Raw genomic sequence first — 14,465 nt, forward strand, 5'->3', positions numbered from 1 at the left:
TGGGACCTGGAACATGGTCTAAAAGGAAGGGATCTGGGCTCCACCTTAACCCATCTCTTGGCTGTGGACTTCTCACCTTGGGAGGAGGGGTGGGGCTCAGTATGACCAGTATGAAAGTGAAACATTTCTCAGATGCTAAATAGGAATTGTAAAATTTTGTTCCAATAGAGAAGGAATCAGTAGTATGTACATATATGTGGATAAATAGAGTAAATCAGCTGTAGAAGTAACATGAATCATCAATAAACCTGGAATGCTTTTTAACTTGATAGACTTAAAAATGGGTTTGGTTATTCGTAAATTGTCATTTAGAACATTCATTTTCCATCCTATAATGTGTCCACTTTCCAAGACCAGTTTGTAACATATACTGCATTGTCACCATCTAATTATTATTTGAATTGGTGTTTCTGTGAAAGAATGAATCAAGGATTCTAACATAGAATGACAGCAACCCACCATTCCCCTGGAAGGGCTTCTCCATGTACGTCTATACATTTGTCTAAGAAATGAGGTATCTCTCCAAGTTCTAAGCCACTAGGGACAATTTCCATGGCCTGGAGGTCAGCAACTGCATTAAGCACATTTTAAAGATTGAGAAGGGGGCATGAAGCTGGGTGACAGAGCAGCTGGGTGTAAGAGCCTCAGGTAATAGTATCCATAGGGGTCATTTGCTTCTGAGCTTTCTGAGAATTTCCAGGTTTTCCACTTTGGTTTTGTAGCCTAGCATCTTCACCTTTGCCAGAATGCTGTTTTATTCTCAGCTCTTTCCCATAGGAGACAATACTGACGCAATTTCCTCTAGCTTTTGCTCTACGTGGATTCCAAGCCTAGTTTTCAAGATCCCACGTGGAGAGTAGTGGTGAAATTAATTACTCCTGAGAGCTGTGCAGCTTCTTTAAAACCAAACTCTTAAGCTGCATTAGTCCCTCTTCAAGCCTGGTATTTTGGAAAATTTTCAGAAAGCTTAGGCATAGTCTGAAGCTGTGGGATTTTTTTCCCCCCTTTCTCAGCTAATATAGTCATTGTCTAAACAAACAAAAAAAAAATTGGAATATCACCTAGCCTTGGTTTTGCTGAATATCTACAAGTATGAAAAGCTTGATCTCCTTTGGGTAGGCTTATTGTCTATAACTGTGGGTGAGATTGAAACGTGTACACATATCAGGAACCGGAACTGAGTGTAGAATGTGGCTTTGGAAAGGATTTATCCATCTTTCCATTCATTACTTTATTAAATTCTCCTTTGTGCAGATTTGTGTTATAATTGTTCAAAGATTTGAACCATGTGTGTTCTCTGTGCCATAGTTTCCTCGTCTGTGAAATGAGGATGATGAGAGATTCTAGCTGTCGGAAATTCTCAGAGATAGGCCTTGTTGCCCCCATTTTTCCTGTAAGAAAACAAAGACTTCATAGGAGATTAAGTAACTAGCTGGGATGAGGCCGAGCAGGGTTCTAAGCAGAATGCATTGCACTCCAAGGCCATTTGTTTATATTTACTATATTTATATTATACTGCCTCCTCCTCTTACGGTGGCTTACGGAGGAAGCACCGGTGATCTCTGCTTCTGAAGTGCTCACCTCCCTTAGGGACCTGTTTCAGTTGTTACCTATCGTCTTCAGCGTACAGTAGCTTAGAGACAGCACACCTACTCAGAAGAATGATTCTAACGCTAGATGGGAAATGTTAAGCAATTGAAGAAACTCTTTCAGCTGGAGCTCTGACTTTCTGCAGGGGTTGGCCCTGCTCTCTCTGCAAGCCTCCCATCCGCCACCCCCACTCTCCCATCCCCCCACTCCTCCTGGCCCCAGTCATGGGCTGGGCCAGATTGGCAGCCCCTCTGACTGGCAGCTGAGCTCTGTCTTTCTCCGTAGTGCAGAGGGATTATTAGGATATAACCAACAAAGGTCAGGGCCAGCTTTCTGTTCTGCCCTAGCATCTGTCTGGGGAGGTGTATAAGCCCAGGTGACAGTCCTTTAGAAATTCTGAATGAAGTACATTTCTCTCTAGAAGGGGTTTGAGACTAGAAAATAGTGAGTACTCACTTTGAGTTCAAGATTTTCTCACTTGTCAGCATTTAGCAATGTCTTTAAAATATTGACGTCCCCCGCCCCGCCCCGTATGATTGCTCTTCTATTTTTATGGAACGGGGGAGCTGAGGAGGAGGGTGGGGTGTGCTCACAGCCTCTTGCTTTCCCCAGGCTTCGTGGAGCTCAGCCTGTACGACCAAGTGCGGCTCTTGGAGAGCTGCTGGTTGGAGGTGCTCATGGTGGGGCTGATGTGGCGCTCCATCGACCACCCCGGCAAGCTCATCTTTGCTCCAGACCTCGTTCTGGACAGGTGAGAAAAAAATACTTTGTGTTTCTTCTCCGACTGGTTTGAGTGAGGCGCTGAGTGAAGGGGGAACAAAGTCCTGGGTTCTGCAATTAAAACCTTACTCCTGAGAGGGCAGGTAAAAGGAGGATAATGTCATGAGTTCCTTCACTGGGTCAAGAACCCAAGGAGAGCATGGGCACAATGATTAAGTGTCCTGTGACTCATTCTTACCTTTTCTTAGAATGAAAAGAGCATGGGCACAATGATTAAGTGTCTTGTGACTCATTCTTACCTATTCTTTCAGTGTGGCAGCATTCACTGGCCAGACCACAGCAGGGGCCTGTGTCCTGCAGGGTATGTGGCCACTAAGTGTACACGTCAACTTAGATTTTTCTGCACTAAAAAACTCCATTTTCAGGTTATAATTTTAAGCTGTCCTGCTGTTTTTTTCCACGGGTAGGGACCCTGTACATCTCCAGCTATTTGGACAGGTGATGAAATTCTTACAAATCTACCAAGTTTATTTTAACATGCTTTAACTCACTCTAACTACATGTACTGTATAGCATTTTTGGCAATAGCCGTGGAACGAATGGTTATTAAAACCAGATGAAAGTTAACGGAAACTGGGGAACGATAGTGTTAATGTGATAACTTGGTTGCATTTAGTTTTCTTTTGAAGATGGTGCAGAAAAGGAACCAATTTTTAATTGACTTAGGTGAACTGTTCATGGAGGGAAAGCTAGAATGTACGACACTCAGGCTTTTTAGGAGAAAAGTAGAATGCTTTCTTGGGGTAAATTTGAACAGTTTGAAAATCTCCATGGAAATTGATTTCCACATTCCTTATATTGAAAAAAGTGCTAGTGTTGAATATTCAGTCACATTTGACTCTGTGCACAAAGAAGGATGCCTAGTGTTATGAATGGAAAGGATCTGCCCCTTGGCATTGCCTCTTTAGATCATCAGAAGATCCCCATGCACACCTTACTCAGATGAAAAGTAATAGCCCAGGGAATTAGCACCCATTCTGTCTGTTGTCATGGATGACAGCATTGACAACACTGTTCTAAGTAACAGAGGTGTGTTGGTGGAGAACAGGGCCATTGGGAAGATCTGGAGTGTGGACTGTGGCTCCACTAGGAGCAAGCCCAGAGGGAGGTTCTGGAAGCCCAGACCCTTCAGTAGCAATCAAACTAGCTAACTTATTGGCTTCCAGGCACCATCTTAAGCACTGATATGTGTTAAGTCATTTCATCTTCACAACAGCCCTTTATGGGTAAGCACCATTATTATCCCTGTCCTTCAGATATGGAAACAGGAGGTAGGTAACTTACCTGCAGTTAGCAAGTGATGCAGCTGGGCACAGGGGCTGGCTGTGAAGTTCACACTCTTACCTACAACAGTACATGCCTCCCAGCGGGATAGAGAACTGGAAGAGGAAAGAGGAGGAGGCCAAAAGGCAAAGTAACTTTCTACTTTATTCTTTTATCTCAGAATAACTCTGTTTCACTCTCTGTGCACCTCAGTAACCTGCTCCTCCTCATCTCAGGGTACCATGTTGCGAGGCAGGCTGCAAGGCCAAGCACCCAGCCAAGCCATCAGTCTCATTCATTCATTCATTCACTCATTATATTCCACTTGGCATTTAAAGGCACACACACACACAAATATACACACAAAATTCCCTAGAAGTTAGTGCTAGGAAGAAGTTCTATCCTTTGGTGAACCAATAAATTTGCAGACTTTGGGACTGTGTTATTTTATTTTTTGCCTTGATTTCTAAAATTGATGCCACGTTTAGTGTTTATTTTCAGTGACTATTTCATTCCTGGTTTTTAGTACAACTAACTTACCTCTTTGTGCGGGTTCTTTAACTCCCATGTGTATATAAATTACTGTAAATTGACACCAATCCCAGATAAATTTTAGGCTTACCTGTTGGTTAAGTAATAGAAGAAAAAAAAGTAATTTTTCTTATATGTTATTTAATAGACTCACATTACTTTATAAATATTTGGATGTCTTATTTTTTACAACATAGAAATTGAGTATATTGAGGATGAAGGAGGAGTTCTTAGGAATTGTAAATGCATTCACATTGAACAGGCATTTTTTTGGAGTGCCTACTAGTGGTTATTTTTTGTTGCAGTCCCTACTTGATTTGAGCACTCTGTAAAGTATAGAATTTCAATTTCGAGACTCTTAGTGCATCTGTTATACAGATAAATACATTTTAATGTAATGGGTATGTTTCTGGAGGAGCTGCTTATTCAAAAATGTTCAAAATGTGACTTATTCCAAAAGTCAGGGATCATGCACCATAAAAGTGTTCTATTGTGAATCTTTTTTGCAACGTGAATAAATAATTTTCACACTACATGAAAATAATTGTCTTTTGGTAGATTGTCCTGTCAGAGTTCCTTTAAGTGGTGGTATGACCATGTAAGCAGTGAATACAATTAAATTAGCCTATTTATTTGTGGCGACTGAGACTATAATTTGTTTCCCTTTATTCTTGTTGAGGCTTCTGCAGCGAGAAAACTTGAACCTACTGAGGATGAGAGGAAAATCCGGGTATCTCAGCTTATTTCTAACAAGGTAGTTCTTTTAGTAATCACTAGAATCCCAATTCATGTGAAGATCTACCACAGAATCTGAACTTCTACTTGCTCAAAAAATCATATATGCTAAGACATTATGTGTCCTTAGCATCAATAGGAAACTGTCAAATGTTATTAAAAAGTCAGAGGAAGTGTATGTTTATGGAGTTCTGTGGACTCACAAGTATAAATGTACTGAGTTTGCATTCACCTCAGGTATTTGTATATTGAACTTTCTTCAAGAGACTGACAGAATTTTCACTTCTGAATTTGTATTTCCCTTTTGTACTCAGATCATTTCACCTGAGTTCAATATTTCAGTCCTTCCCATGAGCTAAGCTCTCCCAACCCTACTGCCACCCACACAAAGATAGACAAACTGTGGTCTATTAGCCACATGTGTGCTGCCAGCGGACCTATATATGCCAGTACAAGACAGTGAACCCCAAAGGGAAGCCCACTCTTTCAACACGTTGTCCTTGGTATCAAACAGAGTATTTTTCTTTTATAAAGGGAGTGGTTATCAAATATAAGATAGTCCACATGGAACTACTACTTTTATTTTTATTTAGCACTCGTTTATGGGGAAATGGAGTGTAAAAGTAAATTTCCATGAGTAGTTTGGTTTGATTGATATATTGTTTCAGTATTTTAACATCCAACTCATATACCCACTAGGTTGAATTCAGATCTTTTAAACCTGTCTTAATTTCTTACTCGTAATTCAGTGTCAATCATAGTTACTTACAGAATAAATGAAATAGGTCTCATTGATTGTAAAGTCCTTCCTCACTCTGTTCTGTATAACTCATTTTAAGGTAGAACTCTATTAGGGTGTCCTTTATAAGATATTGTACCTTATTGCCCCTATATTTCTCATTTATTTTCTAGAAATGTATTTGTTTTCTACAGCCTGTGAAGTGAATAAAAATATTCTAACCTTGCCACCCCTTGAATGAGATGGTTGGCTCTCACACCTGCTGGAGAAAGCAATCAGACCTTGCTCTTTACAACTGGTTGAGAAATTCACTTTTTCCATGCGGTACATATGTCCTGATTACTTTGAGCTGCAGCATTTATCAAGGCCTAAGATACCCTAAAATATAAACTCTACCTCCATTAAAAAAAAAAAAAATTAGTTATTTATTTTGACTGCACCGGGTCTTAGTTGCGGCATGCGGACTCTTAGTTGTGGCATGTGGGGTCTAGTTCCCCTGACCAGGGATGGAATCCGGGCCCCCTGTCTTACCCACTGGACCACCAGGGAAGTCCCTCTACCTCCATTTTTGAAATATGAATTTACATTTTAAATGGTATACATTTCGATGAGGAAATGGTGCTAACTTCAGTATTTAGAGATGTGTTTTTAGGCACAGGTGGCAGCTTCTGCAAAATAGGATTGATTTCAAATGAGTCTCCTTATCGTACTACTTGGGGAGGTGTGTGTGTGTGCGTGCCTGTGTGTGTGTGTGTGCATGCACACATGTGCCCGTGACCCCACCTCTGGGTCTCACAAAAGAGTAAAGAGCCAAACTATTAAATTGTCAATGCAGGACTTGTTGGATATTTTGTTTTTGCCCCCAGAGATATTTTAATACTAGCTTTTCTCAGTATCAGATGTTCTTAAACCCACCAATTACAGTTTCCAATAATTAATTGTCCTAGGCCGAGTGATTTGATGATTGGCTTGCGGGGCATTCAAGTGAATAAGTGAATAAGTATTTCTTGTGCCTCTGCTATGTGCAGGGCATGCATGTCCTTACTGGACATTAGCAGCAGGCTGCCTGGGAAAGCCCAGAGCAGGGGAGGTGGGCGGATAGCATTTGGAGGGCTGGGCCTTTCCTATAGATTTTGGCACCCTTTGCCCAGGGCTCTGATTCTCCAAGGTGGCCTTTCCCTTAGGAGTGACTTCTAGGGGGCACTGACATTTTATCACTTAACCTGTGCACTTTCAGGAAGTCTAAACTGGTTTCCAAAGTTACCGCGCTTGTTTGCCAGTGTGCGCGGTTTGCATACTTGGAGCTTTGTGTAGTGAGCTTGCGGGGGTGTGAACGCTGTGGACTGCAGGATCCTGGTAAGCGGGCATCCAAGCATAGCACCAAATAGGAAAGGCTTTAGCAGGATTGGTAGTACCCACTGGTGCCAGTTCACTTGAACTCTACAGAGGCCCTTTCTCCAACTACTACCATCACTGGAAATGTCCTGGCTTGGGGTTGGGAGAAGGAGGAGGGACCAGCCAGTGTTCTTTGAAGATCTCAGTTCCCCTTCAGGAGCTGCTACAGACTGAAAATGAAACTTGCAGAAACTCATGGCCACCATAGCTGCCCTTTGCTGTGTACTGCAGGCTTTTAGAAGCAAATGAATGTTTCGTGGTGAAATCATTTAACTGCTTGCTTGTCAAGGACTTCCAGTAGCTCTATGACTGATGATAATGGAAGTTGTTTTGGGAGCAGTGAGGTGGAATAATGTGTGTCTGGCTGGAGTGAATTGAGGCTGGTATTTTCTAGGTACAGTTCAAGTAATTTACTTCAAAAGTATGCTTAAACATTCATTTCCGTAAGGAGTGCTCAAAAGAATCTCTATTACATAGTCCAAAGTTTGTCTAAAACTTTTGCTTAAAAATAATCTTTGGCACATCAAAATTACCATGTCTCCATTTCTACCTTCCTTTCCTGATTCTAATCCATCTTCTGTAATTGTGATTTCTTTGTATGTCATATTAGCTTTTCTTCAAACTGCATTTAAATGTCTCTTAGTTGCCCCACCAGTTTCTAGTTGACCACCAGGATGTGAGAGTTAAGCCCTAGATATAAAGTAATATTTCTTCTTGGGATATTTGCTTCTGTAATGTTCAGTCTTTCCTCATTAATACTTCAGAGTTTTTTGATGAGAACATGGACTGTATCATTTTAGTAATATGTGTCATATTGAGGGCTGGTTGGCTGACATAGTTTAGGTCAAAAATAACAGAAATGGTATTCCTTTAAGGAAAACATTTGGTGAATAGGTAGGAGGAAAATGTACTTTCAGTGCACACTGTTGCCTAAAGAGTTTATATTCAAATGTTTGCTTTATGGACTTCTAGGAAATGCCCTGTCTTCCTTATATAAAAATAATTCTAGTAATTTCACATTTCTGGGTGTGGTCTCATTACTATCTTGTTATAGTTAAAGGGTATACAAGATGAAACTTGAGATTAAAAAGAAAATACTCCTTATTGCTTTCGATGGTTACCGGAAGCTGTGTGTTCCTTACATTTCTAAATGGACTTTTGTAGGGATGAAGGGAAATGTGTAGAAGGAATTCTGGAAATCTTTGACATGCTCCTGGCAACGACTTCAAGGTTTCGCGAGTTAAAACTCCAACACAAAGAATATCTCTGTGTCAAGGCCATGATCCTCCTCAACTCCAGTAAGTAACCACACAGCTGGGCCATGTTTTATGGGGGAGAGATGCTGTTTCTAGAGCTGGCATGGTGTTGAGGAGTACTGAATTTCTTTCTTTTTTTTTTTTTTTTCTGAATTTCTTATTTTATTTAAAAAGGGGAAAATGGCTTTCTTTCGGACTTTTCTGTTTCATTTTATAGGCATTTAAACTGTAGTTAACTTCTGGTAATTTGAATATAAATTATTCGTTGGGTGAATTACTGGTAGTAATTTAAAAAGTAGCTGAAACCACTCTACTGGAAAAGGAAAAAGCGAACTTCAAAATGTTTACCTCTCATCCTTTTTTCTTTTTTTGACATTTTAATTTATTTCATTGTGATGTAATTGACATATAACACTATTCGTTTCAGGTATACAACATAAATGATTTGAATTTTTTTATAAATTTATTTTTATTTATTTCTTTATTTTTGGCTGCGTTGGGTCTTCGTTGCTGCATGAGAGCTTTCTCTAGTTGCAGCAAGCGAGGGCTACTCTTTGTTGCGGTGCGCGGCTTCTCATTGTGGTGGCTTCCCTTGCCGCAGAGCACGGGCTCTAGGCACGCAGGCTTCAGTAGTTGTGGCACACGGGCTCCAGTAGTTGTGGCTCGTGGGTTCTAGAGCGCAGGCTCAGTCGTTGTGGTGCACGGGCTTAGTTGCTCCATGGCATGTGGGATCTTTGCAGACCAGGGCTCGAACCCGTGTCCCCTGCATTGGCAGGTGGACTCTTAACCACTGCGCCACCAGGGAAGTCCCAGATGATTTGAATTTTGTGTATATTGAGAAATGATCACAATAAGTCAACACCCATCACCATACATAGTTAACAAAACTTTTTTCTTGCGATGAGAACTTTTAAGATCTGCTTTCTTAGCAACTTTCAAATATGCAATACAGCATTATTAACTGTCGTCACCATGCTGTACATTATATCCCCATGACTGATGTATTTTATAACTGGACTTTCAGCCCCTTTTCAGTGTTTATACGGACCTTTTACATGGTTAATATGCATTTATATTTACTATTTTGGGTTCTGCTTTTACAAGTTCATTTATTCATTCATTTCATTCATTCATTCACTAAAGATGTAGAGGATATATGTATTCCTGCCCTCCCATGGCTCATAGAGAGAGAGAGAAAACAAATTTGCTAAAAAGAATGATCTCAGTGCTATCACAAAGTGTGTGCAGAGCACTGAGTACTCTGGGAAGACAGGAGGAGAAGTGCTGAAGTGGTTGCAGAAGGGAACGATGTTTGGGTGTTGAATGAGTTGATGGGCAGGTGGGAGGGGTAGGCAGGGAAGAATGAAAGGACGGGGGTAAGCCAGGAGCTGCAAGTCATGCAGTGGAAGAGCAGGGGGAGGCGGACAAGGTTGTAAAATGCAGTGTTGAAGATTACTGAGTGTAACTCCTGTTGAGAATTGTTGCCTGGGGCATTGAGCAGCCCTAGAAGAGGGTCAGGCAGGGAAGTATCATGGACAGATAGGCATTCTTTTTTTTTTTTTTTTTTTTGTGGTACACGGGCCTCTCACTGTTGTGGCCTCTCCCGTTGCGGAGCACAGGCTCCAGACGTGCAGGCCCAGCAGCCATGGCTCACGGGCCCAGCCACTCCGCGGCATGCGGGATCTTCCCGGACCGGGGCACGAACCCGTGTCCCCTGCATCGGCAGGCGGACTCTCAACCACTGCGCCACCAGGGAAGCCCCAGATAGGCATTCTTGAAAGGTCACTCTGGCTTCCGTGCGGAGGACTGACTGGAGAAGGGAGAGACTGAGGCAAGGGGCCTAACAGGAGTTATTAGGAACAATGAGAGCCAGAACTAAGTTGGTGTGGAGGGGCCTGGGAGGAAGGGACCTGACTTGAGGGAAATATATGGGTTAGAGGTGGGAAATGAGGAAAGCATCTAAGATGTATGTATGTTGTAGCTTTGCTGTTTTTTTTTATTATATAAATAATACCTGGTTATTGTAAACATTCAAACAAAAGAAAAACATACAAAGAAGAAAATAAAAATCACTAGGAATCCCCCCTCTCTGCCCTAGATAACCACAATATCTTTGGTGACTGTTCTTTAACAGCTCTTGATAGAGAGATAGATATGTACACATATGCTCATATATAAAATTTTACATAAACAGCATAGCATCTTGTATTAAAAGTTATGGAAACTTTGAAGGAGGCTTGCTTTGATCCCATTTTTTCTTGATCCTTCCACCCAGACACCAAGTAGCTAATCTTAACAACCAGAGGGTAGCCTTTATACCTTCCTCCATCCTCTAATAATCATTTAAAATAATACCTCACCTCCGGTATATACACAGACCTTTTTCCCCCCATTTAAAAAACTTGGGACACTACATACAAATACTTCTTTGCCTCTTGCTTTTTTCCTTTTCAGAATGCTGTGAAATCCCTTCAGGACAGTGAGGAGAGATCTGACTCAGTCTTTGAAGCAAGGGCATTGTCTACATCGTTCAGCCTTTTCTCTATTGATGGGCCTTTGTTTAATATACGTTTTCTATTTTTTTTACCATTATAAACATCGCTACAATTAATAGAGACATATTATTTTGCACACATTTCTAAGTTTCTGTGTAGTTTTCATCCTGTTCAGTTTGCTGTCTACCTGATGGTATTCAATCCAGCTGCTGTACCAGGTATTGATTGCTTTGCTTAGCTGTTTACTCTTGTTGGGCCTTTAGGTTATTGTTTTTTGTTTTTTTTTTCTTTCTTTCTCAAATAATATGTATGTCCAGGTTTTAATTCTCAAGTGATGACTTACAGACTTCATTTGGGCAATGTATGGGGCTTTATTACCTAGATTTTATCCAATTTTAGAGCATAGTGTTTGAAACAGCAGAAATCTGTGAGATGGTATTATGCTACTTTATTTTAAATCAGACTAAGCAGCAGTTCCTGAAGCCAAAACTCAATGCAGAACCTGTGGCCACATGGGTCGCAGGCTGTCTCCAGATGTGGGAGCAGCTGACCTCTCCCCCTCCAGCCTATATTCATTTCCTCTCTAACAGGTGCTCTTGGGCATTGGCACTGGTTTTGATGAAAGGGAAACACATAGAGCAGTGCTTCTCAAACTCTCTATGGTGAAGCACCAGGTTTCTTTTCTTTTATAATTTCCCAATTGTTATAGTTACTTTATTTTTATTTTTATTAGAGTATAGTTGATTTACAGTGTTGTGTTAGTTTCTGCTGTACAGCAAAGTGAATCAGTTATACATATATCTACTCTTTTTTATTTTTTTTAACATTTAAATATTTATTTATTTATTTGTCTGCACTGGGTCTTAGTTGCGGCATGGGGGATCTTCGTTGCTGCTTGTGGGATCTTTGTTGCGGCATGCGGGATCTAGTTCCCTGACCAGGGATCGAACCTGGGCCCCCTGCATTGGGAGCATGGAGTCTTAACCCCTGGATCACCAGGGAAGTCCCTATTCACTCTTTTTTTAGATTCTTTTCCCATATAGGTCACTACAGAGTATTGAGTAGAGTTCCCTGTGCTATACAGTAGGTCCTTATTATTTATCTGTTTTATATATAGTAGTGTGTATATGTCAATCCCAATCTCCTAATTTATCCCTCCTCCCCTCCTCCCTGGTAACCATAAGTTTGTTTTCTACATCTGTGACTCTATTTCTGTTTTGTAAATAAGTTCATTTGTATCATTTTTTTAGATTCCTCATGTAAGCGATATCATATGATATTTGTCTTTCTCCATCTGACTTACTTCACTTAGCATGATAATCTCTGGGTCCATCCATGTTGCTGCAAATGGCATTTTCACTCTTTTATGACTGAGTAATATTCCATTGTATATATATACCACATCTTTATCCATTCATCTGTAGATGGACATTTGGGTTGCTTCCATGTCTTGGCTTTTGTAAATAGAGCTGCTGTGAACATTGGGGTGCATGTATCTTTTCAAATTATGGTTTTCTCCAGATATATGCCCAAGAGTGGGACTGCTGGATCATATGGTAGTTCTATTTTTAGTTTTTTAAGGAACCTCCATACTGTTCTCCATAATGTTGTACCAATTTACATTCCCACCAACAGTGTAGGAGGGTTTCCTTTTCTCCACACCCTCTCCAATATTTATTGTTTGTAGACTTTTCGATGATGGCCATTCTGACCAGTGTGAGGTGATACCTCATTGTAATTTTGATTTGCATTTTTCTAATAATTAGTGATGTTGAGCACATTTTCATGTGCTTTTTGGCCATCTGTATGTCTTCTTTGGAGAAATATCTATTTAGATCTTCTGCCCATTTTTGGATTGGGTTGTTGGTTTTTTTGACATAGAGCTGCATGAGCTGTTTTTATATTTTGGAGATTAATCCCTAGTCAGTTGCTTGCACATATTTTCTCCCATTCTGAGGGTTGTCTTTTTGTTTGTTTATGGTTTCCTTTGCTGTGTGGAAGTTTTTAAGTTTAATTAGGTCCCTATGTTTATTTTTATTTTCATTACTCTAGGAGGTGGATCAAAAAAGATATTGCTGTGATTTATGTCAAAGAGTGTTCTGCTTATGTTTTCCTCTAAGAGTTTCATAGTGTTGGCCTTACATTTAGGTCTTTGATCCATTTCGAGTTTATTTTTGTGTATGGTGTTAGGGAGTGTTCTAATTTCATTTTTTACATGTAGCTGTCCAGTTTTCCCAGCACCACTTATTGAAGAGGCTGTCTTTTCTCCATTGTATATTCTTGCCTCCTTTGTCATAGATTAGTTGACCACAGGTGCGTGAATTTATTTCTGGGCTTTCTGTCCTGTTCCATAGATCTATATTTCTGTTTTTGTACCAGTACCATACTGTTTTGATTACTGTAGCTTTGTAGTATAGTCTGAAGTCAGGGAGTCTGATTTCCTCCAGCTCCAATTTTTTTTCTCAGGATTGCTTTATCTATTTGGGGTCTTTTGTGTTTCCGTTTAAACTTTAGAATTTTTTTTCTAGTTTTGTGAAAAATGCCATTGGTAATTTGATAGGCATTGCATTGAATCTATAGATTGCCTTGGGTAGTATAGTCATTTGGACAATATTGATTCTTCTAATACAAGAACATGGTATATCCTTTCATGTAGATAGTTACTTTTGTGAAATAAAAATAAAGTACTAGAAAAAGAAAAGTGCAAAATACAAGCCCTAGTATTTTGTTGTTACATTCAACTGATTTAAAATTACTCTATCAATTACTGTAAAAGTTTCCAAATGCTTACCCTCAATTTCTTCTTCTCTCTTTGTGAACTGGTAACAGATGATACTTTGAGTAACCCTGGTATAGAGCATGGAGAGCTGTCCGGGAGATAGCTGGATCAGGAGGTGGGCGTGGGGGGAGGAAGTTAGGTCTTAAAGGAGAGGAGAGGGGGAATGAAGAAGGAATTTGAAGGTCATGTGAGACTCAGAGACCCTGAAGACAACCTTTGGGTACTTCCTGGTTGGATCTCAATCTGGCCTTACTTGCCTGACAGGACATTTCCCCCACACCCAGTACACTCCCTACCGCAGTTCTAGAAAGCAGACATTTGTGAGTAGAAATGGTAAGTTGTTGGACAAATGAAAATTGTAGGGAAAGCCAAGAAGACTCCTAAATGCTTTGGAGCTTCTGGCACCTTCTTGACATTTATTGTTACCATTCCCCTTCTATAAAATAATATGAGGGCCCAGCTTACATCAGTGATTAAGTTGATGTGCATATAGGAAATGTCCAGGTGGGACATATGAAACTGTGGAAGAAAATCAACTTTTTCTGACCTTCTCTTTGAATTTACCTACAGACGTTACCTCAGATTTTTGTTGTCATTTGTCTTTGTTAAAGGCAAGATTTCCCTGGAAAGTTCATTCCCACCTTGATACAGGAGGATCATCAAATGCCAGATTATGGGGCTTCTCTTACTTGCAGAAATAATTTAGAACTCTTTTCTGTGCAGCAAAGTGCTCCTTGGAAAGCAGTTTGTTTCTTGTTACACCACTTTGCAGTGTAAAGCCTTATGTTTGGCAAGGCTCCTCACAGTCATTTTAGCCTCTGGACATCATATTGTGTTGTTGGGAAACTAGAAACATCTGTGCAAATGGGAAAGCCTAAGGCTACGGCATTCCTCCTGCAGCA

General features: G+C 40.4%; 1 protein-coding gene across 3 annotated transcripts in view; it reads left to right on the forward strand.

The window, feature by feature from the left end:
* Nucleotides 1–14,465, forward strand: part of ESR2 (estrogen receptor 2) — a 175,180-nt gene that overhangs the window by 19,415 nt on the left and 141,300 nt on the right. For 2 of the 3 annotated variants that reach the window (XM_024750802.1, XM_024750803.1), the window contains exons 5-6: nt 2,203–2,341; nt 8,198–8,331. The exons of the other annotated variant lie outside the window; for it this stretch is intronic. In XM_024750802.1, coding sequence (XP_024606570.1) covers nt 2,203–2,341; nt 8,198–8,331 — 273 coding nt within the window. The remainder of the gene's footprint in view (nt 1–2,202; nt 2,342–8,197; nt 8,332–14,465) is intronic. 3 annotated transcript variants of the gene reach the window in all.

Source organism: Neophocaena asiaeorientalis, unplaced genomic scaffold (assembly GCF_003031525.2).
Source record: "Neophocaena asiaeorientalis asiaeorientalis breed wild unplaced genomic scaffold, Neophocaena_asiaeorientalis_V1.1 scaffold140, whole genome shotgun sequence".
Classification (NCBI taxonomy): Eukaryota; Metazoa; Chordata; class Mammalia; order Artiodactyla; family Phocoenidae; genus Neophocaena; species Neophocaena asiaeorientalis.